A 27,694-nucleotide genomic window follows, 5' to 3' on the forward strand; every position below is an offset into this window, starting at 1 on the left:
AACTTTTTACAGAACAAATGCTGAAGATATTTACTGTTTTTAAAATGAGTATGGTATTTGATTTGAAAAGAAAAGGAAAATTACCATCAGCTTTCCTCTTTTTCAGTTTGTAGAATTTAACTCGCCAGTTCTCTGAAAGCTGGAGTGTCCTCCTGCTTTCATAAGGAGTAGCAAAGCAGCATATTTATCTGATTCTGAAGAGAAAAGAATGAAGTCTGTTACTTGCTGACATGCAGCCTTTTTAAAGGTTTGTTTCCTGACTGGTTTTGTCAGTCACTGTGTGGCTGAATGTGTCAAACCCTCTGAGGAAAACCAGCGCTGCCCTCCCCCTTGAATCCCAGCATGCAGTTCTTGCGTGGGTATTAGCGTGTACTTCCTCTGCATCTTCACTTTCCTGTTATTCAAAGAGTGAGCTTGCTCATGAGCGTTCAAGCAGCCAAAAAAGTTATGTGGGAAAAGCACCAGGCTGCTGCACCTCGGCACAGCGACCGGCAGACCTGTTGCGCTCCACTGGGTGAGTAGTGTGTTCTGAAGGCTGTGGTAGATGAAGGGGTCCAGCCTTGTGGGTCTGTTTTTATCTTCTACACCTGATGAAAGCTGCTTTTCTTAACTCTGCAAAAGTTTATTTACTCTAGCAGAGCAGGTCGTGGGAGGCATGGCAGGAAAGAGAGTTTTCTGTGGTGCTGCTCCATTGCAGGTGTTGTGTGAGCTTTGGCTGCGTCACACCTGCAGCTGCAAGATCCTCTTGGTAATGCTTGTGTTGTGGGCTTCCCTTTTATCTATAACAGTAACTTGCTTGTGGCAGAGATTTTAGTGTTGTTCGGTCTGATTGAAAGTCTTAATGTCCTCAATTTTCTTAAACTTAAAATTAAAGTATGGTGATTTCAGCATTTACTTGTTTTGATTCTTTACAGTTGTGCCTAGTGTGACTTCTGGTACTTTTGAATGTATAAACTTACAGCAGTTCCTTGACATCCCACAAGTTTTTTCTCCTCATTTTGGTGGTATCTCAAGAGAGGAGTATTTCCTGTAATTTGAAAAGAATGTTTTGTGGAGGGATGCTTTGGAAAAAGAGAAATTTGGGATATTATTCTTACCTCTTCCTTTTGCCATCTTTCATATCTATTCGGATTGAAATTTCATGGTTTGTCTCTTCTGTTTTTTGACTGGGGCCAAATAACACAGATTGGCAAGGAAAAGACAATTTGATCATTCCTAATACTTGTGAATATGCTATGTAGATACAGTTAGTGACAGATGGGAACAGTTTATTTTGTGAATTGATGTCAGAACTTTGTGAAAGCAGAACCGGTTGATCAATAAAGAATTTGGTTCACTTGACTTTTCATGTGGGTTTTTTGTTACAAAGCTGGAGTCTGAATATGGCTTTTTAGAAAGAGAAACTAAAATCCTCTAAAGATGTACCAGTGTAATGGCTAACTTTAGAATAAAATGATGGGCTGGGACTCTGATTTCATGTATGTTTGCTTCTAGAACAATGAGGTGGATTTGGATATATGCCAGTTTAGCTGAGAGCAGAAACTTTTCCTTTGTGGCTCAGTCCAGGCTTCCTTAAGAAACTGACAAAAATGTCACAAAAACTCACATTACAGAGTGGAGTTGCTTTTGTCTGACTCTGGAGAAGTCTGTAAATTATAGGTTGGAGAGATCTAGTGTTCTTCAAAATCTGCACATATTCAGCCCTCAAATATGAGACAGCTGCAGTTGATCACTCTTGGAGGGTTTAGCAGCAGGAGAAAATCAATCTGCTTGGTTTTTAACCTGGGCTGCTGTTCATGAAAGTTGTTTGTTCTGGCTCTGCATGTATCAGTGTAGGGGTTTTTTTTTACTATTTCTCGGATTTTTTTTCCCTTCTTTTTTTGTTATATTTCAAGAAGAGCATAAACTTGGGACAGGAGTTACAAGCAGCCATGTAGTTAACTGATGAGCACTGCAGCTGTGAAACCTCTGAAATGTTCATTTCTGGGATTGGAGTGGGAGGGGGGGTCAGTCTTTCTGAGGTTTTCTGTCTTAATCCTTCAGGTATTTTTAATGTGTAAGTGCCAGTGCATACACTTAATATTAGGTGATGCTTGTGTGTCTACGGATGATTTCTCTGGCTCTTGCTCCAGGTGGCTAGACTAAGGTGGAAATCTAGTTGAGTAGCAGCTATGTGCTTTCTCAGCTGCTTTATATGATTGAGCACAGTGTTTAGGGATTGTTTCTTAAAGCCTGTTTAAAACTGAGTTAAGACCCCTCAGTTTTTAGAAGAACATAGATCATGGCTGGTATGTTGCAGTTATTTTTCTTAATCAAACAATAGGATTTTTTCAGGAAATTTGTTTAATTGTAATCTTTGTAACTGTTTGTAAAGTGTAGCACTGTAGATTTGCTTTCCAAAAGAGTAATAGTCTCACATTCCTTGTCATCCTCTCATTTTTTTTAAAACCCTGTATTTGGAGACTGAGGGAGCTGTGGCTTTGGACACTTCTTAGTGTGTTGGAAATGCACATAGGAGGGAAAAAAATCTGAAAAAAGCTAGAAAGTAAGAGGCATGGAAGGGAAAATGAGGAAAAAAACTGAAGGTAAATTAATTACCTGTGGGGGTGTGTGTGGGTGTGCGCATGCTATGGTGGAGAGGCCATTCTCTGAGAGGACAGGATTTTTAATGATGCAGTACTGGAAATACTCAAGGAAAAAAATGGGTGGAGAAGTTGGAAGGGGTGTGTATGTAATTGTTTCTTCACGTCCCTTTCTTTTCACAGAAATCTAGAATATAAATAAGAGGGACACATTGCAGTCACCAGAGGTGTGGCTTTGGTTTTTTTGGTTGTATGCTTGCTGTGAGAATTGTCAGGGATTGGAAGAAGGGAGCTTGAAGCTCATATCTGATAAAGTGTCTGATTGTAAATGAATTAGTTTGGGTGAAACCAAAATGGATAAGACTAACTTCTATGCTCTGAAGCCTAAACAACACAACTAAGTTTTGTCAGAGATTAATTTATGGTCTAAAACATACTAAATAATTCAGCTCATCTGCTGGGATGCACTTCTTTATAACAATCTAATCTCTCTTAATAACCTTTTAAACTCAGGTTGGTGATAGGTGCTGGGAGTGTGGTGGCACTGGTAGGCTACTGGTGCCTAATTGGAACCAAAGCTCACTCTTTATCTAAGAGGAGAAAAAAAGACGGGATCTTGTGCTTTCTTTGCCTGTCCTAACAAAAGGGCTTTCTTAATTGGTCTTCCACTCTTTGGGAGATAATTTATGTTCTTTTAGTAAAATTTCTGAAACTGTTCCAGGAAAATGATTGGGCTGTATTTTGTGTTTACATATACATACTCTACTGTTATAGCATTATTTGATGTGATTATTTAATAAAATATCTTTTTCACCTCAACTGCCTCATTATCCAGATGGAAATCACCTTGTCATTGGAGGGGAGGCTATTTAACCTACATTACAGAGGCAGAAGAAGATGCTGGTTCTGTGAAATCTTCCAAAAGGGGTTGCCTTGTGGAACTTTTTCCATGGAATGTCAACTCCTGAAGCCAGTAAAGCACTCTGCAGTAATTAAATTATCTATGTTAGCATTTTAGCATTATGCGACTAGATATTGTTTTGTTATTGTATTCATACAGTTGTCAACAGAAGCAAGAGATTAGGTTACATTTTGTTGCATGCATTAATTGTGCAGCCACCATCCCATTGAATGAAATATGTTACTTTTCAATAGCAGTAGAAGGCAATGACATGACTGAGGTATTTTGCAAACAGATAGTTTAAAAGCATATCTTCTGAAACTCTGCATTTAGCTTCTGTTACCATTTGTGTCTCTGGAAATCTCAGATACACTAGCCTATATATGATAAGCTTTCTTTCAGGTGGGAAGGTATTTGTGTTCCCACAAGATAGATGCGCTGATAGCAGCTTGAAATTAGAGACCACACACAAGCTGTTACAATAGTCTAAATAATATTTATGGTGTTGTTCATATTACTGTAAACTCTGGTCTTGTTAGTTGTTTAGTAGAGCTGTGTTGGACCTCAAATCTGATTTCAAACAACTCTAGCTTTTGAACACTTGAGAATGGTTTATTTCCTTTTTGGCAGCAGGTGGTGAAGTATGTGTTCTGAAATGCAGCATAGTTGTAAATAGAAACAGGATTACATAGTAATTACATCTCGTTGCCTTTTGGGTCCTCAAGTGTAGTTATTTTCAAGATCTGAAGGACTTAAAAAAACCTCTTATGTATATTAAACTCTTAAATGCACATAGGTACTGAAAAAGTGGAAAATCTTTTCTGTAAATCTGAAAATCTCTTTTTCTGTAAGTTCTGAGACTCTCTCCTGCAGCAGATTCCCCTTTTTAAGCTGTAGGGGAGGAGTTTCTCTGCCGGGCGCAGCCTGTGCGGGACAGAGCGGTGTCCGGGACTCAGCTCTGCCGGGCGGGGATCCACGCTGGTTCGCTTCGCTCTTCCCACTGAAACATCGCGACCCTTAACTTGAGGGCTCCATCTGCTTCCTGCCCTGGTCCCTGATGAATAGGGCAGGAATTGGCAGCAGTGTGGTCAGCTATGTGACCTCATTTGTGTGGCGTCTGGGTGGAGCGCGCCCTAATCTTCGCCAAGCGAGCAGCTGAGAAAGCGAATTGCGGTAATTCCCTGGCTGATCCTTCCAGCGGCTGGAACCCGGGCTTGTGCTCCAGGGCAAGGAGATGCCTTCACTCCGACACTTGTTACGTGCGGAGATGAATTTCTGTCCAAGCGCTCAGAAAAGCAGCAAATGGTTGGAGGGTTCTCTGCAGAAATCGGGAGATGTGCGGTGCAGGGTGACAGCCCGCAGCTTTGCCTTCGTGTCTGCCCCAGTCAAAGCTGTCACACGAGTGTGCACTCGCAGCCCTTGCTAATAATTGACAGCAGAGCATTCCCGATCCCTTGGGCAGATGAAAGCAAAACGGTTCTATCTGTCTTGCTGGATTTTACTGCAGTGTGGATTTTGTACTATGGTTATGACATATCTCCTCTTTATTGAGATACAGTGCTGCTCAGGGTTAACTGTCCTGGGTCAGATTAATTCGAAATTAAGACCTGTGATATGATATGCCAGCTTGGAGTACATAGGTTCTATCCCTGCCCATTCCCTCTTGTGCTGGTGGCTGGTTCTAGCCCAGTGGTTTTCCGAGGTTGCCCCGAGCTGTCCCCCATCATCACGGCTTCAGGACTGCCTGCCCTGGATTGAAAGAAAGCATCCTGCTTGGCTTTATGAGCTGCTGAAGTGCAGCCTTTAATACTGTTTCTCTTTCTCTCAGATACACTTTTTACCCTGATAAAATTGTACAGCTCAATCATTTTAAGCTTCAGATTATTTCAAAAGGTTCTTAGCTGGTTTAATACCTTGTAATGCAAAATATTTTTAAAGCAATTCGTAAAACATTCTGTGCAGACCATAGAAATTAACTTCTACTCCCAGCTCAGCTATAGTAAAATCAATATTTACTTGGCTTGTGTGACCAGAGTTGCCTTATATAAAAGGAAGCTGTTTTCACTGCTGCTTTTAAGGTAGCAAAGAGATAGTGAAGTCGTTACTTTCTGTAAGCAGAATAATAGATCCCCTATAAAGCTACGTCTTCCTCCCCTTACACAGATTCTTTTGCCAAATTTGTCACATGCACCCCTTTCTAAAAGGTTAGAAGTGCCATTTCTCCACTTCTAATGAAGAAAGGAATTAATATGATTGGTTTAGTTGCTGCAAATAAAAATGTAAACTTGGAATTGAATATTTGAAAGCTAATCTGTATTACTAAATAGCATCCAGTTTGTTTTTCTGGTTTTCTATAATGTAGCTTTTGCATTGTATTTTTTTACCAAACAATTTGCTACTAATTCTTGTTGTAGTTTTCCTTTCAGTGAATAAGTTGTAAGCTTTAGCTTGCTAATGACAATTTGAGATTGAAGGATAATACACTGGGATTCTTAGCCTTGTGTACACGAAAGCCATAAAACTCTGTCACCTGATGTCTTGCCATCATTTCAGTACCTGTTGCCATAAAATCTCATGCAAGCATTCCTTATCTTATCTACAAGCAGTAACTGCAGTAGCTTGAAAAAAAGTTCAAAGTGTGGGTTACACAGATAACTTTCCTGTGGGAACATGCCTCAACCTTTAATTTCGTAGTCTTGAGTGCAGGTAGAGTCTCCCACAATGTTTAAGCTCATTTCTCATTATGAAAGTGAGAGAAAATATAGTTGGTGAACTTGAGTATCAAATGGTGATATATTGATGGTGTACTTTGCTGTATTAAGCAAGCAGTAAATGTGCTGTACAGTTAAGTGGAAGCAAGTATTTTATCCTTTCAGTTTTTAATCTGTGAACAGAGCTGATTATACAGAAGTTGTTAGCAGAAAGAGTTGCAAGTCCTAATACCTAAGACAGAATTAAACCAATCGCAGCATGCCTCTTGTGTTTTCAGTTGATTTTGATGCAGTTTCATTCCTGTCTCTAATATGCTTATGTGGTATTCTTGAAAATAATCAAACTCCCAGCTTTTCCCACTGCAGTGCACAGTGCCAGCCTTCTGTTGGAGGTGCTTTTTAGCTTAAGTAATTTATCTGCCTGTCACTAAGGGGGAATAAATTGCTTGTTTTAACCAAATTTTCTTTTTAGTTTTGCACCTGTATGAGAAACCAAGGTATTGTTGATAATTCAAGATGTTAACTTTCCAAGATATTTTGTTTTACAGTGGATTAATATCTGAAAACAGTGCTATTTAACTCATTATTAGGATCAAATGATTTGAGTTATAGTGAGCAATGCTATAACAGACTATGTTGTATAGGGAGCATTCACCTTCTCTGGGTTTTTTTTTTTTTTTAATGTATTTGGTGGTTTGTTTGGGTTTTTTGGTGTATCTTCTATTGTTCTTGTTAAAGTAATAAAAATAGCTTTAAGAATTTGTCCTCAGGAACTGAGCTGGGAATTATTTTATGGCCAGGTAAACTAGTTTGCTGTCTTATTGGACATTCTTCTCCGAGCTAAGGGGAAAGATTTTTCTGTATAAATTGCTGTCAGTGTGTCTTCTTGTAGTTAATATTGTCTTTGACTCTGCATAACAAGTTTGCTGTTCAGCCCCTGTGTTGGGTTAACTTCGGTAGCTGCCAAATGCCCACCCAACTGTGTCCTCACCCTTGTCTCATTTGGACAAGGGGAGAAAAATAAGAGTGAAAGCTCATGGGGTGAAATAGGGGTAGGGATATCACTTGCCAGTTTGAACTGTGGGCAAAATAGGCTTGATTGAGGGGAGTTTTTTTAAAACTTACTGACAATTAGAATAGCATAGAGTGAAACAAAGAGGAAAAACGAAAGGACCTTCTACCTACCTGTCTCCATCTTCCCAGACTCAATTTCACTCTTTAATTCCCAAATCCTTGCCACCCACCCCCAATGGGAACGAAGAAGTCTGTTTATTTAAATTATATCTTCAGCTGGAATGTTTTTTGAGAGAAAAGCTGGATTTTCTTAGCAGACACATGTGGTCAACCCTCAGCAAGAGTATGAGCTTAAAAACTCTTTGGTCCAAAAGTTTTCAGATGGTAAAAGTGGACTTGTGGTCTGAAACAAACTTAAATATATCTGCAAATAATTCAAAGTTTGGTTTAGCACATATGCTGATGCTTGTAGGAGCAGGGTTTGGCTGACAGTGTGTCCTTGTGCCTTTCTTTATCATGTGTGACTCTCAAACCTACACAAATGAAACCCATGTTTGGGGCATGCAGACTTACACTGAGTACTTGCAGCATCTTGGAGATGGTCCTGGCCAGCTGCTAAGCCCGTGCAGTGTTCCACTGCTTGTCTGTGAGCCCTGCTTCTGCTTCTGATGGCATCAGCTGAAGGAACCTGCTGGAGCAGTGAGGCTGGGCCACAGCCAGCATCAGCAGGAGCAGTGGATGATTTCTAGCCCCTTTTGCTGAAGTCCTGGCACAGTGCTCCTTATTCCTGCATGCTGCCCTGTCTCCAGTCCTCTCTGCAGGCTTGGTGTAGCTGTCACTCTCCAGAGGGACTGAGGGCGAGTCAGATCTCAGTGACAACGTGTATATTCTAACAGCCTTGTCCTGCTCAATATCCTTGAACATTTATACACAGCAGAGTTGTATCAAGTAAATAATTAGCTACTGTTCTGACAGTGTGAATGTGCTTTTTTCTCTAAGATGGGAGACTATTGGACTAGCCAAAAAAATTTACTCTAGCCATTGAACATGATATCCCAGAAAAAACAGCCCTACAAGATCCAAACAGAACCAAACGTACCTGTGTATACAAATTATTAGTGCCTGAAGAAATTAGGAAAATAAATGCTCTTCATCAGTTCAGTAGTTTAGCGTGCAGTCATGCCAGGTCCATCACTTCTTGTTCAATTCAAAATGGGATGTGACACTATGAATAAATCTGTATCCATCTTACTTTTCATAGTGTAGTCTAGGGAAGCAGAGCAAAGTTGATGCTAGAGTTGGTAGAAGTTCCTGTAAAATGGTCCAAACAGCAACAGGTCTTGGAGAAATGCTCCACTGGCTTAGCACTAGCTCCTGAAGACTTGTGAGACAGATAGTGTCTGATTTTCTTGTTCTGTTATTGACTGCTTTGCAGTGGAAGAGTAATATCTCATGTCTAATAAATCAGAAGCTTTTTCCTTTTTTCTGTCTTTGCATATTCATTCTCCTGTTGTGCTTTTATGCCAGTATAAGTGAATTATTGAGCCTTCACCTTTGCAAGAAACAAAATGTGTAGTTAAGAAAATTCCAAACCAGTATCTTCCGTTGTCAAAGGAACTGTTTTTCTGGGGGGGGAAATCTCTCTGATATAGGTCAGTGACGTGGTGTGTGTTTTTTAACTTTGCACATTATGATTTTACTGCTGCTGTGGTGGTTTTTCGTGTGACCTTCAGCTTTTCTCCTTTCATTATGCCTAATTACCTCTTCGAAGTTATTTGATCAATATCTTCCATTTCTCAGGCTTGTTTTATTTTTCCTGATCTTCTTACAATATAACACTTCTGCATTTTTGTCTTAACTCTTAAGGTTTTGTCTTAACTGTTACCTTGATTGAGGGGATTTTTTTTTAACTTAGAATACATTGACAATTAGAATAGCATAGAGTGAAACAGAGGAAAAATGAAAACACCTTCCATCTACCTGTCTCCATCTACCCAGACTCAATTTCATTTCTGTCTGCATCTTTGTCTTTCCCAAATTCTTTTCTGCTGTCCTGTGGTTTGTGTCATAATTGATACAATAAATACAAACACTCATGTTTCATCCTTGAGCACTCTTAGTCTTTGCTAATTCTTCCTTCTCTCCCAAGAATGAGCGTCCTTACGTACTTCTTTCTTACATGGCCTCTTCTAATATGCTAGAATTAGAGAACAAAAGGTAAAAATTCAAGCTTTTCTTGAAGATTTCAGTGTGGGTTTTTTTTTATATGTTCATGTCTAAGAGCTGAAGTTATTACAACTGAGCAGCTGGAGTTCTGTGTCGTCTTCTAATGCTCCCTGAGTCCAAATTTCATTCTGCTTTGGAAGGTTTAGAAGGTTGGGAGTCAGTATTAATTGCTTTTCCTTTTTGCAGCCATGTACAGACTTGAGAAATAACAGTGAAGCATTGTGACATGAATAGAAAGAGTGGAACAATGTTACAGGACTCAAGTTTCTGAGCTTTTATTTGTTTAGTTTTTAGCAAGTTGTTGATTTTATTATATACTTACCTCTGCAGGGCTGCAGACAAGTCTCTCTTGTGTGTGGAAGGTTATAATTGAATGCACAAAAATTAAAATAAGCACAAAAGGTTGCTAAGCCATCTCTTTCTTAAGTATGCTAATTCTTTTGAGAGCAAAGATCTTCACATACATTGCTTTTTTCCCCTAGCCTCTTTAGAAGTCCACTCTGATTCTTCCTTTGCACTTATCCCCTTTCTCTCCGTTTTCACTTGTCATTTACAAAATTCGAGGCTTCTATTTCTGAATAAACTGAAATCGGCAAATGCCATTTTGTGAAGGCAGTTGTGCCAGTTCATAGTTGGACTGAAAAGATGCTGCAGGATAAAGCATGTCTGTATTGCCTTTTAAGCACTCCCAGAGCTCTTCTTAGCTGGACTGTGTAACTTTGAGGGGGATCACAGCAGTGTTTAGTAGAATCATTCTATGAAGAAAAAGAAGATTGTGTATCTTCTGGCCACTTGAGTTCCTTGTCAATGTGACTTTTCATTTCCAAACCTGTTGGACAGTGATGATGTCTCTTGTGCTGTTAGAGCAAGTAGCAGGTAGGTTACTGACATTTAGGATGCATTTGGTTCTGCTACACCAGCTTGCAGATGCGTGTACAGCTGCAGGAATTCTTTTCTCTCTCCCTTTGTGGTAGGCTTCATGAATACTTGGGTTTTGTGAAGGGTCATTCTTCTGCCACAGGTTGCTTGTGTGTCAGTGGTGGACAGCCTGAAAAAAGAATACTGTACTGCAGCTTGTTCCATGATCTTCAGTGTGCATGAGTTTATATGCCCTTCTGTACACCCTTACTACTGTTTCCCACTTCCTTGCTTCTTTGCAGCTTAAAAATTTAGTTGTTTTTTTTTTTTTTTTTGTGCTGCTGCTTTGCTATTGTGTTGTGGACAAGAAAATATTCTAAGTTTCAAAGAGTTGCCTTAATGTAGCAATACTATGGAAAATTGGAAGTGGTAGTTGCCATCAGTGAAATTAGATAGAGATCTTCAGAAATGAAGGTCTAATCTGTATTATGTGAATTAAGCTTCTTATGTCATTGTGTTTGGTATAAAAATGGTGTTTGGGGTGTTTCTTAAAAAAAAAAAAGTGGTTTTGTGATTTAGTTTTTAGGACTGTTGTCCAAAGGAACAAACAGCTGTAGAAAAAACTTGTAATAACTTTAATATTAAAGCTGTTAAAGGTTTTCAACTGTATTTATATTACAGTGATTTAAGATGGTATGTTGAAGTGGGACGACATAAAAACTGTAGCAAATTTCATCAATCCCATTGCTTTTGGTTTTGCCTTGTGTGATGCAGGTAAAACTGAGAAATACTGAAGTTACTCCTGGTAGTTAGCAATGCAGAGTGTTGAAGGTAAACTTTTTTGCTTTTTAATTTGTAGATATTAATTTTAAAAATTGAGTTAAAAGTACTTTCTAGAAGCATTCCCCATGTTTTCCCCAAATCAAGTTTATAGTACGCATAGCTAAAGATTCAAAGGCAAGTCATATGACAACAGCAGCACCTTTAGAAGATGACCTTGTGATTTGTTCTGTTTATTTGACCCTCTTCATACCACCTGCTCTTTCTGTGAAGGTAATGTTATTGTTTCAGAAATAAGAATCTGTCTTTTGTTACCTTCATAGAGGTGTTTCATGAATCTCTATAACCTGAAGAGTGTGGAATGGGTTGTGGGATTTTTTTTTTGCCACTGAGCTTTATAGTTTGTGGTAAATTAAATGCATCTTTTTATTGAGACTTTGAAATTCTTGCAAATGTATATGAAGTTAATTTGTTGTAGTAGCTTTCTCACTCAGAAGTGCAAAAACATGTTAAATAGAAAACAGGCTTCTCTTAACCCCTTTGGGGAACCACATGAGTTTTTCTTTTCTTTTGTAGAGAGCCAGTCATCTTTTATGCTTCTGGGAGCACATCTTTGCATTACCCCATCTCTTTTCTCACCCTCGTTTGACCCTTTACTCTGAGCAGTAGCACATCAATGAAGACCCTTCACAAGCTGCTCAAATGTGTTGGAGCAGTTGGCCTTTGCATCACCAGATACTGGTGATTGATCTGGTACTTGGGAGTGTTTGCATGGGTAGGTCTGACAGAACAAATGTGTGCCTGGCTCATTGGAGAGCTGGGCACGTGCAGAGAAGGTGCTGAGAGGTAACTTCAGACTGGGATGTTGTATTGAACCCCAGCTTTAAGCACAGCTCTTGTTCTAGCTATGCTTATGGCATGCATTTTGGGAGATTGGGAAGTACTTGTTCAGTAAAATTGTTTGTAGCTACAAATATTATTTGGCACTACTTGCAAATAGTTCTTCTTTCTGGGGTGAGGGTGGGAGTGTGAAAGCCTTAGAAGAATTTCCCCCTTGCATTATGTGACCCAGCAATGGTGATCTTAGACTTTTTTGGGGTGGGGATTAAGGACTGATCTCAGTCTACTATGACACTGGAAAGATACAAGTATTTTTATTGATTAAATAGTACCAGACCAAGTGTTCTGAGTTTCAAGATAAATAATTGAATCGAGGAAATGATTATTTTGTATTGAATCAAATGCTTTTGTCTGCTGCAGAGGCTGTACTTGGTATTTTGGTTTGCTCTGTATCCTGCCTTCTCTTGGTGGCAAAGAGCTGATCCGCCATGCAGTTGTCATCATTTCCTCATCATTGCCTGTAGTGGTGTCCACAGGTAAATAATGTGTGCTTGTGCTTCTTCCATAAACAGGTCTTCAATGGTGCTTCCTCTAAAATACTGTATTTTCACATTCTGGTTTGCAGTTGAGGGATCTCTTCAGCCATAAATTATCTCTGTCTTTTTATGGACTCTTATTTCCATAAGCTTGTCTCGGCTTTTTTAGCCAGTTGATACTAGTGCTCTTGTTTTTCTTGTTTCACTGGTGGTTATCATCATTTTGGTCCTCAGGCTAGCAACATTCAGGCTGCAAGCTCCGTCCTTGCTGAGGCATAGACACCACCTGTCTGCTGCAGGGACATTGACCTTTGGCAGAGGGCAAAAAAAGTGAACTGTAAGCCTGCTTGTTGCCTGACTCTTTAGCACTGGGAAGGCATGCAAAAGAACCCTCTTGGAAAAAGCACCCAGGACAGGATTATACCTGTGAGTGTGACTGATTTACTGGAATAGTTGCCAGAGGCAGCAGTACTAATATGACATATAATTATCTGCTTTCATTAGGTGATCTTTTTTTTGTTGTTTAGCCAGTTTCTACAAAGGTAAAGGTCATGTGTCTATTCCAAATTTTACACAAACCTACTTGATTTGTTAGAGTGACAGAAATCAAACTCTCTATTTGCACAGGCTCTATCACAGTTCTCTTCAAAGCTTGTCTTTAAATAATAAAGCATGGGGAATGGGATGTGTACATGTCATCCTTTGCCTAAACAATGGGCAACTGAAAGCCTGTGGTTCTGCCATAGGCTTGGTAGGCTTTGAGCTGTGGTTGGTCTCCTTTGGACTGCTCTGTTGCTGTATTTTCATTGAATTATACAACAGTTTGGGTTGGAAGGGGCCTTAAAGACCTAATTCCAAACTCCCTGTCATGGGCAGGGACATCTTCCACTAGAGGAAGCTGCTCAAAGCCCCATCTAATCTGGCTGGGAATGCTTTCAGGGATGGGGCATCCACAGCTTCTCTGGGCAATGTGTTCCAGTGCCTCAGCACCCTCATAGCAAAGAATTGCTTTTTTATATGTAATCTAAATGTATTCTTTTCTTTTCAAACATTTATTCCTGGCCCTGTCAATGTATTTCTGAATAGTCTCGCTCCCCATTTTGCTTGTAGCTCCCCTTTAAGTACTGGAAGGCTGCTCTTCTCCAGCTGAACAACCCTGACTGAGCCTGTCTTCATGGGAGATATTTTCCAGCCCTCAGATCATCTTTGTGGCCTCCTCTGGATCTGCTCCCACAGGTCCTTGTCCTCCCTGTGCTGGGGGCCCCAGGGCTGGAAGCTGTACTCCAGGTGGAGTCTTATGAGAGCAGACTGTCTTCTCCAGTTTTTCTCATGCTATTGGGAATGGTATATCTTTAGGGATCTTTCTATGTTGAAGTAGGTAATATTCAGTGGGCTCACACTGGTGGTCAGTGCTTGCTTGATTGCATAAATACCTGGTTTAATGTGTTCCAGATATTTGTTCTGCAGTTGCCAAGCAGAATTTATGTACTTTCAGAGCAGTTAATCAGGAGGGGGTTCAGCTTTGGGGACTAATTAATGACTAAGCCAGGGAAGGAAATGAGAGTTTAATTAGGATATAGGATTAGCAGTGCCTCAACTTACTGCTGTTCTGATCAAATGACAAAAATCGTATGTTTGCCAAAAGCCATAAGAAGGGTCCATTCATAATACTTTACTCCAATTTCTCTTGTCTTTTTTTCTCCATTAAGATGTCTCACTAAAAACAAAAAGTGGCTAAGACACCTTTATGACTGTTTCTTCTTAGCTCTGGAGGAAGAACAGTAATTTTGTCATGAGCAAAATGCTCAAAGGTTTGCTTAGCATTTCAGTTTCTGCACAAAGGTGCAGAACCTTCTCCAGTGGTGCAACGTTCCTTTGCCAGCAAAGGGATGTAACTGGGAAAGGAAATAATTTACCTCAAAAATTGGATTTGCCTTTCACTTAATGTTCCTCACTAAGGCTGGGTGGCAGTATAAGACATTTAGCATTCTTTGGGTTGGTCATGTGAAGGTTAAAGCAGGCAAACTTAGCAGGTCACCACTTCTGTAGTGGACTTTCTGGATTATTTTAGGGATAGAAATGAGAGTATGTGGTGTAGTTTGGCCTAACAAATATTTTGGATTTAAATTCTTCTGTTATCCTGTTTATTCTCTTTGCTTGTTTCTCCATCTTTAGATCACTAAAGTCACTTAAGTGACTTTTAGGTGCTTCCTTCAAACCTTCTATGTTTCAGGTTTCATCTTAGTAATAACAAGGGTTAATAGGCTAAGGTAAATAATTTACAGGCATCAGTGACTGATCCTTGACAAAATAATGGAATAGTCAATGAAGCTCAGACTTGGCCTGTCTGGAAACAAAATAAACCATTTCTGCTTTTTTCAACTTCCTTTGTCTATTTGATCTTTGTGAAGACTGAGCTTAACTTTGAAGTCAAAACTGGTATGCAACAGTTTCCCCCAGTTCTGTCTTCCAAGTGTTGCCTGCCCAAGAATTTGTAAGGGTGGCATCACTTGGTATGAGTCTTAATTGTGAAGAATTGAAATGTGCTGGTCAATTGTTATAAGCTGGACAAGAAGTGTGTAGAAGCTTTCTGTTACATAGTCTGTTAAGTGAAATTATTTAGCTTTTCACTAAGCCATATTGCTAAGTGCTATGGTCGCGTGCCCTTTGAGTGCTTCCAGGGATGGCGATTCCAGCACCTCCCTGGGCAGCCTGTTCTAATGTTTGGCCACTCTTTCAGTGAAGAAATTTTTCCTAATATCTAGTCTAAACCTCCCTTGGTGCAACTGCAGGCCATCTCCCCTTACCCTGTCACTTGTTACCTCGGAGAAGAGACTGAACCCTACCTGGCTACACCCTCCTTTCAGGCAGCTGGGGAGAGTGATAAGGTCTCCCCCAACCCTCCTTTTCTCCAGGGTGAACAACCCCAGCTCCCTTAGGTGCTCCTTATAGAGCTCAAAGACTTGAGCTCTAAACACTTCACTGTTGCCACTCTCTGGACTCAGTCCTGCACCTCAATGTCCTTCTTGCAGTGCTGGCCCAAAACTGGACACAGGGTTTGAGGTGTGGTGTCATCAGTGCCAAGAACAGGGAGATAGTCACACCCCTGGACCTGCTGGCCATGTTTTCTGATGTAGGCCAGGATGCCATTGGCCTTCTTGGCTATCTGGGCATACTGCTGGCAATGTGAAAAAGGAGTTTGCTTCCTTTCTCTGTCATTGCTTTAGGCATGAGCATGTTGCATGTTCTTGGATGTGCTCTCATCGACTCAGTGCTGCTGATGCCACACCTGGAGTACTTGGTCCAGTTCTGGGCTCCCCAGTACAGGAGAGATGTGAACATACTAGAGTGAGGGCCACGATGATGATGAAGGAACTGGAGCATTTCTCCTGTGGGGAAAGACAGAGAACTGGGACTGTTCAGCTGGAAGAAAAGGATCAGAATCCGAGGGATGCTACTGAAGTTTATAAGTATCTTAAAAGATGGTGCAAAAAAGGCCTCTCAGGCTATTGAAAGGAGAAGAGGCACAAGGGGAGCAAGCTGAAACACAGGAAACTCCATTTTTGTGAAAACCCTGTCTTGGCTTGCTGAGAGAGGTTGTGAAGTCTCTGTTACTGCAGATGTTAAAAATCTGAGTGGACATGGCCTTGGGCAACCTGCTTTGACTGGGAAGTTGGATTAAACAAACTATCTCTAAAGATGCCTTCTGACCTCTACCATGCTGTACTTTCTACAAAAACACCTCAATCAGAATTTTACTAAACTTTCTGCAAACAGTGCAAAAATCAGTGGATTCATACATGTGAAAGCTTGCTTAATCCTTGAGACAGCCACATAAAATTGCCAGGAAATATATATTGATATTACAGTGATTATAAGAGTCACAAAATTACAATGGGTGTAAATACATGTTCATTGTTTTTGGTCTAGTGATAGTGTGTTCAGACTTTAACACACTTCTTCATTTGTTTTCTTAATTTCTGAGTTAATTATCATTGGAAAGTTCATTTTTTATTACTTTCCATTGATGAAATACTACCATCAAAACTTAAGTGTGACACTTTTTTTTTGTTTAAGGCTAGATTTCTAAATACTCTGAGGTTTAAAGCAATCAAACCCAAAAAGCTAACACCTTGCTTTTGCATAACTCAACTGCTCAAGGTGTTATGTTATGTTATGATTGTCTTCTACACTGGACTGGTAGGAAAGACTTAAATTCCATGGGGTTATAAATTCCATTTGTTTTTAAATAACTCTAGTCTGCATGCTGCCATCACTGAAATGGGTCCTACACGGTCTGTATTCAGAGATGCTTGGTTAGCTTCCTTTTGGAAACATATAAATATCACTTGTGTAATTTTGAAAATGTTAAGAGCGTACAATTTTCTTAAATCTGTTAATTTAATTGATTTTCACAAGGCAAGTAAGATACTCTGATTAAACTTGTCTTTCCATCTTTTTTTTTTTCCCTGCACAACTAGTTCAACTTGTAGTAACTAGAGGAAGTTTAATCCAGTATTCATAAGCCTAATTGTGTGTTATGAAGCTAATTAAGCAGCTAGAGGTTGTGTGAACATACCAGTCAGATATGCTGGTCAGCACGTGCCTGTGAAGGACATCCTGGTGTGTGCCCAGCTATACCTGCAGCCTGTGCCTGTGTGCTGGGATGGGGTGGGAGTTGCAGTGAGAGGCCAGAGAAGAGGTGGGCAGGAGCTGGCACTTATGGGGCATCCACTGACATGTAGGAGGCCAAGCATTCTTAAGTCTTATATTTAGGAAATTGGAGCATGTAGATATATGTAGGAGCCAGGCACTATTATTTGAATCTCAGGAATTGGTTTATGTTTGTGATAAACTGTTGACCTCGAGTTTTAGAGAAGAATGATGATATCTAGGAGCTTGGGTAAAAGAGAGGCAGCTCTGAGGGGGTGAATCAGGAGAGGTTTTAATATTTGGAGTGAAAAGACAGGGAGTGAGGAGGGTTTAGGATTGCAGCCTTTTGGGCTGGAGAAGAAAAAATAGGACAACTTCTGACTGAAAGAGTTGGAATAGAAGAGTTACTGGAATACAAGTGGGCAGAAAAGTTTAGTGTTGCAAGTAACTTTTCAGTGCTACTGTCTTTACCTGCCTGTCACAGAGAACAAAATAACATCTTGTGTGAACATTGTTTCCTGAAGATGTTCAAAGGCCCTTGTTTGTGATGTCTGCATGATTTGAAACTCTGCCGTAACTAGAAGAGAGAGCTGCTAGCGTATGTACAGTTTATGGCTTGGCTTCCTTCTCTGTCCAAGTGATCTTCTTTACTTGTGCCTCTGCAGGGGCTGACATCTGTTGTCTCTGCTTCCTTTTTGGTATGCAGATGGGCTTTTTGTGGGGATGGCTCTTCTGTTATGCAGAAGATTATGCTGGTTGATCACAGCGATCCCTCCGACCTTGTATTCTGTGAATCACCTCCACAAGTGCAAGTGAGCCTAATAACAGTTCTAATTTCGGCAGAGAAAAAGCAGCAGATGGCTAACACCAACTTGTGGATTCCATTTTCTTTATAACAACTCAAAGACCTAATCTGTGCTTATAACATAACCAGCTGTAGCAAATCTAGTTTATGATTTTGAGATTATAAATTTACTTTGTCTTTTTTTCTTTAGGTGCCTTCCTGTTTGTTGCTTAGAAACATATTCTTTGGTAGATTTTGGGCAGGAGTTATCTGCCTTTCTCTTCTCTTTCTATGTGCTGGGCAGTTTGTGAAATATGTGCTCAAATGTATTTATATTGTATGTGAAAGCTTGACAGGGCTGTCCAACACTGGGAATTGATGCTGCTTGGTTTGACGTGGTGTTAGGGACCCACTGCAAGGTGTTGGAGTGAAATGTGGGGTTTCTGGTCTGGTGACCCTCTGGAGCAGCCTCGTGTACTGCCTGCAATTCTGGAGCAGCCTCAGGACACTGCTTACAGCTCTCGGGTTTGCACTGTCATCCCATGAAAACAGCAGGGTCACTGGCTGACCAGTGTGGGCTGTCAGGCTCCTGCTGAGCATTATTTCTGTCTCCTGAGAGCTTGGTCATCTATACCTCCCTTTTAATCATCATTCCAAAGTGATGAGACCACAGTGTGGCGTGTTAGGTTGCTTTTGTTGGGAGGTATGGAAACAGCTATTTTAATATTCCTTCAGCTGTGAGGATGCCTTCCTCTAGGTTATCAGTTGCTGGGGAATTTTTTTGTTGTGAAGTAAACACAAATTAGCTTAAATTTACAGTACGCTTTGGTGAGAACCAGAGGGTAGTCCTCATTACTTGTCTATGGTGTCTTGTTTTTGCTGGTGTCTACTGTTGGGAAACATCAGGCAGTGAAATGCATGACTTTCCTTTTTTGCATAATTTTATTTATTGTTTTTTTTCCTAATGCTTATATTCCATAGTTTGGTCTCTACAGAAAACTTAATTTGGGTAACTGTGTTTTGTGTGCCAGTTGCTGTAGGCAGATGTTGTTACTTTTTTTTTTTTTTTTTTTTTTTTTTGTTAGATACACTAATATAACTCTGGTTTTGCCCAACTGCTGAAGTTTGGAGAGAGAAGGAAAAGGAATGAGGGAAAGCTTTGTTCATACCACCGATTGCAGAAATTAAAATTGCAGCATAAAGGTGAAAGTTTACAAGCCAATTATGTCTTGCTGGAGCTATTTTTTCTACCATGGTGTTGCAAGAGAAGTGAGAATCTGCAGAACAATCTCTGCTTTTGTTTTTTGTTCCTTTAAAAAGACTAAACATCTTACCTTCCCCATTTTCTCTCCAATCCTTAAAAAAGGCCTAACCCAGAACCTGCTGATAAAGATTATTCTGTGTTGATAAACTCGGGGGCCTGTAATCCCAATGAACTCAGGGCTCTTTCTGTGAGCTTGGTGGTCCCAAGCTGGTGTTTCATGGCTTGGCTTTTTGCTTCTTGCTAACAGGGATAAAAACTATGCTGGTTTCCATGCTCATATTGTAGATGCTTGTTTTTTGTCTTTTGCTATATCAATTAGGCTGAGTTAGACAAAAAGATAGTAGCTTTCTAAAAAAGGATTTTTTTCTGTCCAAAATTACAAAACTTATCCTTCTTTTTGTTACTGTTTTCAGGGTTTCCTAGGTGTGCTACTCTTGGGTGGGGCGGTATCTAGGATAGATACTGCTGATTGCCGAAGGGATGTTTCTAACTTCCTTACATTCCAAGTGTCTTAATTGAAACCCACAGGCTAATTCCTCCTTTTATTTCTAAATTCCTTTGCTGAGAATCTAAATAACGAGGTGATGAAGGCAATTTTAAGTCTTCAAATGTGAGATGACCCTTATGAGATGACTGTGCTGGAGTGGTTGGGCAATTTCTGTACTTTGTTTGCCAATCAAGTCTGTGCTTCTCCAGGGCATTTTCATTATAGCGCTGTTCTGCCAGCTGTTCTGGGTGTGATAACTTCTGTCTTTCAAAAGCTAAATAATGCAGTTCTGTCATGCAAGCATGTAATGTGTTTTGGGGAAATAAGAAAGCTCTCTTTCAGCATGAAGCAGAGGCTGAGTAGAGGACAAACTGCAATCCAGTGAGGCTTTTGTTTTTACCTCTATTTTTAGATAATTTAGATTCCGTTTTGCTCTCCGACATGATATTCACCAGGTAATGGGTTGGACTTGAACTGTGTTTTCAAGGTGCCCCAGACGAAATTCCAGGACAGTGTTGTGGGTGGAGGAGGTATGTAAGGCTGCAAAAGCGGCTGTTGGGGACGACTGAGTGCCAGGACACAGCTGGGGCATCTGATCACAGGAGCTGGGTGTTTTGAGCGTGCTCCAGTTGGGTGGACATACATCATCTTGTGTAACAGCAGCAGGCTTCAGCAAGCAGGCATCCGGGATAGGAAACTTTTCTTCTCTCTTTTGTCATCACAAGAGTTTAATTTTGTGTGTGTGTGTGTTTAGGTTTGTTTTTATTTCCTCTTAAAGGAACAAACTGTTCTGACATTGTCCATTACTAGTCCATTAAGTGGCTGGAGGGCAGGCAGAGCCACACTGGCCAGAGGAAACAGTCAGTAGGTAATGAAGCAGAATTTGGCCCTGAGTCAGTCCTTGGCTTGTATTGTCAGGCTGCAGCAGTGAGAAAGGAAACAAATGTTTTAGCAGCTTGGTGAATTTGTTTCTCACTGGGCTGTAACTTGCTGACATTTTTAATGTCGTGTGTGAGAAGTTGACTGGCTGGATTACTGTGTGCTTTGCTGAATGGTGATATTGTTTTTTGACTGAATGTGGCTAATTTGTTATCCGAATCATAATGTCAGCCTCCGGGGGTTAGCCTTACAGACTTGTAGGAATCTATAGAAAATTACTGTGAGGGATAAAATAACTTGTCAGTGTTGCTATCAAAGCACTAGCATTTCAGTTTGTGGGTTGTTTTTTTTCTTTTTCACAGGGGCTTATAGCAGAAAGCTCAACAAAACTGTAGCTGTAAAGGGCAGTTACAAAAATCCTACTTTCAGAGGCTTTTATAAAGCAAACATAAAAGCAGAGGCTGACTGGCAAGGGTTGTCTATGGATTTTATAACTGTCCAGGAAGATGGGAATTGTGGGGGTTCTCGCTCCTTAAGAAATGGAAAGGATGCTCTGCTCCTTAGGGGATATTAGGGGTACGTACATTCATATTCTTTCATTCACCAAGTCTTTTATCAAGACTAAGTAGTTTGTGTTTATCAAAGATGTGGGTTTTGGTGGCTTTTTTTCCTTCCTCTTCCTAGGAAACCCTCTTTTTGCAAAGTGAGAAAAGGGGCTGGATTTTAGTAAGTGCCTGTGTGCTACTGCAGCACAGCTAGCAGGAGCACTGCCACAAACTGGACTGAGGTGCTGGGGAGCAGCTGTAGGAGCAAGGCCTGCTGAGGGAGTCCTGGCAGGCTGAAGCTGAGGAGAGCTCTCACCTCCTGCCATGTGTGTGCTCAGGAAGGGGCTGAACGCTCCAGGAGTGGGGCATGTAGAGCTCTTGCTGCACTGGATTTATAAATTATCTATTATAAATTATATATTTATAAATCCAGGGCCCTTTTCATAACTGTTGCTCTCCCCTTTAACACAGTTCTACAACTGTTTTTGGCCTCTCTGTTCTTTGCCTTTATCATGCTAAGGAGCAATAATGTAAAAAGAATGTGATACCTCAAACTGTGGTGTTACTCTTCGTTCTCATAGATGCTTAAGGAAGGAAAAAGGCAGATGGAGCCTTAGGTAGGCATCACAGTACACACGTGTGTATTTGGGAGTGTTGGCACAAAAGGGGCAGGCGGGTTAATGAATGATATTTAAAAAGAGAAACATGTTTAAATGTCATGATGTTCAATGCAAATAGTATTTGAAGCTGGTGCTAATGGAAAATATTGGTCCAACAGTGGCAGCTGGACCAATCTAGTCCATTACTGTGTCTTAAAAGAAAAAACAAAAAAAATCAAAACAGAAGTCTTGCAGGGTAAAAATGGATTAATTTTTTCTTTTTTAAAAAATTTTTTTTAATCTTGTCTGCCAGGCTCCTGTGAGATGGATACATAGGATCTGCCAGGAACATACTTGGTTCTTTCTGTCTTTGATGGCAGGGAGCTCTATGCCACTGAGAGGAAAAGACAGGGTTAACAAGATTCCTAAAGTCGTTATACTCCCCTGAAACAGCACCTTGTGTTTCAACAATCTGAGCATGGCATGCTGTGCACATGCTATAGCAGTCTTGAAGCTTGCTCAGAAAAATCTTTTCATGCGTTGGGCTGTCTGATATCTTGTTGAGCTTGAGGTGTGACTCAAGTGTAGGGTCCTTTGGATCAGCTTTAGCTGCCAAAGAGGAGAGGCATAGAAGGGTGAAACAATGGCTCCTGGCTGATATGCACCCTTTGTGTCCCAAGCAAGGTTTTTCAGCTGTAGCCTAAAAGAAGCCCAGAACTGAGGTTTTATTTTTAATGGGTATGAACAATTTCATACAGTTTTTCAACTGTCATGACACTTCATTTCTTACCAGAGTGGCTTCTTGTATCTGGACTGAGCTGTAGCCACTATTCCTTGCTGTTAGGTAAAACATGCCTGGTTGTTGGTTTCTGTTTGTAACAGCTTTTTTGGCTAGATATATCAGATGTGAATACATGGGTAGTGTCAGCTTCAGATTCATGTTAGGCTAGAAATGAGAAATATTAAGATCATCTGTATAAAGAATTCTTCTGTTGTATTCTGTGATTTTAAATTTTTTTCTTAATATCTGGATTTTATAGATAAAACTCTATTAAACAACAGTCTCAATTGTTGCTGAGGTATATGATCTTGTAAGTGGTGCTTTTTAATCATAATCTGATATTGCTTCAGAGTGCATAAATTTTCATGATTGCGTGAAGTAGAAAATTTGAGTTGCAATCAGGCTTTTTCTATGGCTTCATTCCAAGTGCAGGGACAGTTAGTCTGAACCCCTTTGTGGGTTTGCTACTTTGTGGTATAGATTCTGGAAGAACTGATGCCAGCTGCCACCAAGAGGTTCTGCAAGAGAGCGTTCCAGACAGCAGCGTGTTGTGGTCGCCTGAGGGGTATCTCAAGACTGGTCTGCCAGGAAACCGGTGGAGTCTTGAAGGGCTCTTGGAGACTCCAGATCTGGGCTGCAGATGTCCAAGAGTTTGCCTGGTGTAAGGCACTGTCTGCTCTGCCTGTGGTTTGTGCGGGGATTTGGAGGTTAAAGCCTTTGGCAGGTTGCATGTATGTGTTTTCTTGTCTGCAGCAAGCAGACCTGGAAATCCATACTGGGTGAACCTCCCTTGCCTAGTCGGTAGTCAGCAGGTATTTCACTCTCATTTAAGTACAGGTGATGAAGCACAGGCTCACCTTTAGCAGTGCTCGGTGCAATTTACCCAAGATGTGTCCTGTGATACAGGCAGGAGTGTCTGTCCTGTGCTAGAGGTGATTCACCCTGGTTTAGTGGGACAGGCTCTGTAAAATTGCAGGTGACTCCTAAATGGCTTCCTTAGACATCCTGGGAAGCTGCCCTCCTCTCTGCACAGCTGGAGGGCACTGCTCCTCCCTCTGCTCTGACCTACAGGCGCTTGCCTGCCCTTCCTCCTCGTCCTGCTGGGTCTTTCTGGCTGTCTCCCAGACCCTAGGTGGTGGTACTTCGGTGCCACATCAGCAGGGCATCTGAAGGGAAGGGCTGCTGAGCTCTTCCCATACCTTAGCTGAACTTGTCTGTGACTGATCAATAACATGGTTCTGAACCCAGGTGCTAAAGCAGGCTGAGGGTGGGTAAGGCTGCCAATGCTTCAAGGGTTGTCCCAGCAGCTTTGCTACCACAGAGCCTATTATCTGCATCAGGAGCTTGAATAAGGGCCTCAGCACCTTGTGGAGTAATGCATTCAGGCAAAAAGGTGTTGACAAAGTCTGTTAATTAAAAGCCCATGGTTTCATAGGTTGTTTTTCACCTGATGGGAAGCTTGTGAATTTTATGCATCAGAAACCCGCTTGGGAGGTGCTGTGAGGCTGATCCTAATGCAAAGGAGCTGCTGTGGTGACTAGCAAAGGCAAAACATTTGTGTGACTCTGCAAGTACCAGAGTGTTGTGGATGGTTGAACAGCTTTATTGACAGATAAGGCAAAAAGTTCTCCCGCTTCTCAGGACAGTGTTTAATGTGACCTGAATTGAACAATCTGGGATTAAGAAGAATGCATTTTCACTTATTGTTTTCTTATTCTCTCTCTCCAGATGAACATAATGATGTACAGAAAAAAACCTTTACAAAATGGATAAATGCTCGGTTTTCCAAGGTAAGGTTGGTTTGGATGTACTATTTATTTTGTTTGGTTCACTGTTTAGAATAATTGTGGTTAAATATACTTTGCTCTTACTCTTGTTGAATACTCCTAGTAAAATGTCAGTGTGTAGTGAAAACAGATAAAATAGTGTAGTGTTTGTTCCCTCAATCTGCCCATACACATAAACATTCAATACTATGTTTTAAGAAAAAATAAAAGATCCCATTTGTTAATATATTAGAATAGTTATTTGAATGAGCATGTTTGTTTGGTTTTGTTTGGGTTTGGTTTAGTTTATTTCTACATGCGGTTTCCGGAGTGTGTTGCAGCAGATTTTGAACCTTCATTGCTGTGTTTTATTCTGTCACTGAGTCGGTTTTACTCTGCAAACCTCTAGTTGAAGCCACCAAGTGTTGCTACTCGAGTCTTGACTGAAATTTTATATAATTAGTTGTTCATTTTGAATTTTCCTCGGCTCTCATGCTGTACATTTCTCATTTTAATTCTTTTTACTGGCTTGAAACTTACTGAGGCTCTTTCGTGGTTTGGTATGATAAAGGAAGTGAAGTTTGTTTTGGAATGCTATTTAAAGCCTGCTTTTTACACTGTTCTGCTGATAGGGAAAAATGACACTTTGCCCAGGAGCACAAGTGTCTGTGGAAAGTTTTCCTACTTCATAGTTTGAATGTGTGAAAGAACCTGGAATTCTCATGTTTTTTTCTACCTAGTGTGGTGCTGCAAATGGGGTAGCTGCTCTTTTGTATGCTCTTATTGAAAAGTGGCATGTGTATGAAATCTTGAAAGCAGATAAAAAAATATGACAGGAAGGGCGTGTGGTTGTTGGTTTGATTTTTTTTTTTTTTTTTTTTCAAATAAAGCTGCAAGAGTGCTTTAGCAATGAATGGCTGCTTCTGGAGTGCTGCCCTTCTGAAGTTCTTGATGAGTAATGTAAGGAATTCTTACCTTCCTTTCCTTCCGGTGCAACAGGACACTGGGCAATGCAAGGCTTGTAGCCTTGGTTGAATCATTTTGGCTTAGGTTTGTTTTGGTTGAAAGCTGATATCCTGCACTCTTCATCCAATGCATTCTTGGCTAGTTTGCTCTTCAGAGGAGCAGTGTGTGTGGCTAACTGGTTGCTCTATGCTCAGCTTTTCAGTGCTGCCCAGAGGAGTGGTGGTCCTGCAGGAGGAGCATTAGGCAGGGCAGGATCATGTTAGTAAAGAAAATGTGGTGAGAAAGAAAGGACTGACTGTAGTCCTGTAGCTGGCATGAACATGGAAATGACAGTGGTATTGAGAATGAATGGCAGTCATACTGAGAATGTGCCAGGTGACTTATCTGTGACTGCTGTGGGCATTGTATTGAAGAAGGTGAAATTGTTTTCAGTCATTCCGCTTGTACTCATATGGATATATCATATAAAGCGTCTTTCCTTCTATACTGTGTAATCAGACAGATCCTGCTAAGCTCCTGGATTTCCCTGGTGCAGGGTATGGTCAGATACTCACAGGATTTGAAGTGACTGTGGCTTTGTAACTCTGTAACTTCATGGCCCATTAAACACCTGAAGCTATGAAAGCCTTGTTAAATATTAAAGAAACTCCTGTAAAAGGACATACTCCCAACTGCTGCATGTCCAATTCAAACTTGAGCGTGGCTATTTTGACATGACAAGACACAGATTTATGAGAACTGGTATGTTCAAATTGCAAGGAAAATGGTGGTGTTAAGTAGAAATCACCTAATGTAAGGAAGTCTAATTTCAATTGTCCCTTAAAAATAGAAAGGGGCTGACTTCAGTCCTGTCATGTTGAAGTTTTTTTTATGTACCAAGTCATTCAGGTTGTTTTAAATTCCTTTTCTGTGAACTAGATTGATTTAGCTGCTTAGTAGAGAGATTTTTAGAGGTTAGTTAAATATAATCTGATTTACAGAAAACAAAATGGTAACTCAGGCATTTTGTGTGGAATTGCAAATTTCATTCCAAGAATTTTACTTGTCCTTCCATATTAATGATATTGTACTTACCCTTCATTTAGAAAAATAAAAAGTAATTTCTTGAGCCTTTATGATCTGGCTTACCATACAAAAATTGTAAAATTGCAACTTCATTATGCTGAGTTTGATTTAATCAATTCAATAAGATTTTACAAAGGATCTAGAAAGAGAGCAGTGTCTTTCTCTTCTCTCATCAGAGAATAGGCAGGTGAGTAAAACACTTTAAGCAGCTCAAGTGTGCTGTGAGGTGCCTGCTTTGGATCGGTGAGATAAGAGTTCTTGGTGTAGTTCCCAGTACAGTAACTTGGTTTTGCATTCTTGGTTTAAACTGTGCTAGAACAATGCCTTTTATTTGTGTGTTGTTTGAAGTCAAGGCACAAACATTTAAAGTGGATTGAGTCTTAAGGTCAATAAATGTACTCAGCTAAGTCTCAGTGCTTGGAGACTATACACACTACAACTCAAAAGCCTATGATGGCTGTGTAGTAAGGATATCTTGTTCAAATTGAATGGAATAAAAATTGTTAGAGAAATAGTCTGTTACTAAGCTTTAACCAATAGCGAAGTTTGTACTCCATGGATAGTAACTATGAAGCAGGGAGCACAGTGCCTGTGGAATAGCAGGCCACATAACTTTCTCAGTCTTGCCTGAGAAAGTGGCCTGGGAAATCATAAGGAGGAATTAAAACAATCCTCAGAGATAGAAAACAGCCTTGCAGGTGCTGTTTGTCTGTTCTTTGTTTTCTTGCAAGAGAAGGTCCAGGGGTGGTGTACCACACTGACCAATGATGATGATGTGTTAGTTCACTAACCAATAAGAGTTTTACTTTTCTGTACTTTCACGTATTGGTCTATAAAAAAGATCTGAGGTAATAAACCGAGAGAAATTCTCCTGTTCAACTCCCAAGAGAGTCTGTGTCATTCTTCTCGCCGTTCCCAATAGAGTGACAGTACTCAAATATTGAGGCAGAGTATTTCAGCATATGCTGAAATACATATAAATCAATGTGATGTTTTTACTTACTGTATTTTTTCCATTGCTCTGTCCAGTCTAATTTCAAGCGTCAAATTTAGCTGTTTTTGTGTGGTATAACCTTACCAATTAAAGCATCTAGTTATATGGATAGCTGATAAATGTTCTTTACACTATGTAGAATTGTTTTCTATCCCTTTATCCCTTTCTATATTAATCTTAATTAATACTTACCAATTCATATGTATGTTATGTTCAGAATACCTTTCTGCAATGCAGAAGTGCTATCTTGTCACAGTGGTTTTTAGCCAGTGCAAATAAAGGTAAACATGAGAACTGGCTACTAATTTTGAGTGCCCAATCTGAGACTTCACCTAAGTTATCCCAGAGGATTTGGCATTTCTTTGACATTTCCTATTATAAAATAGAGCTCTTGATCCTTATGGCAGGATTCAGAGGGTTCATCTCTTCTGCAAACTCAATTAAATCATCCAAAATATCTAGT

The 27,694-nt window shown here is 40.3% G+C and overlaps 1 protein-coding gene across 1 annotated transcript in view; it reads left to right on the top strand.

Annotated features, from left to right (window-relative positions):
* Positions 1–408: 408 nt before the first annotated feature.
* The window catches only part of UTRN (utrophin), a 307,480-nt gene continuing 280,194 nt past the window's right edge, over positions 409–27,694 (top strand). Inside the window, exons 1-2 of the mRNA XM_058833987.1 lie at positions 409–514; positions 24,169–24,230. Coding sequence (XP_058689970.1) covers positions 421–514; positions 24,169–24,230 — 156 coding nt within the window. The 5' untranslated portion in view covers positions 409–420. The remainder of the gene's footprint in view (positions 515–24,168; positions 24,231–27,694) is intronic.

The sequence above is a fragment of the Poecile atricapillus genome, chromosome 3 (assembly GCF_030490865.1).
Source record: "Poecile atricapillus isolate bPoeAtr1 chromosome 3, bPoeAtr1.hap1, whole genome shotgun sequence".
In the NCBI taxonomy this organism is placed as follows: Eukaryota; Metazoa; Chordata; class Aves; order Passeriformes; family Paridae; genus Poecile; species Poecile atricapillus.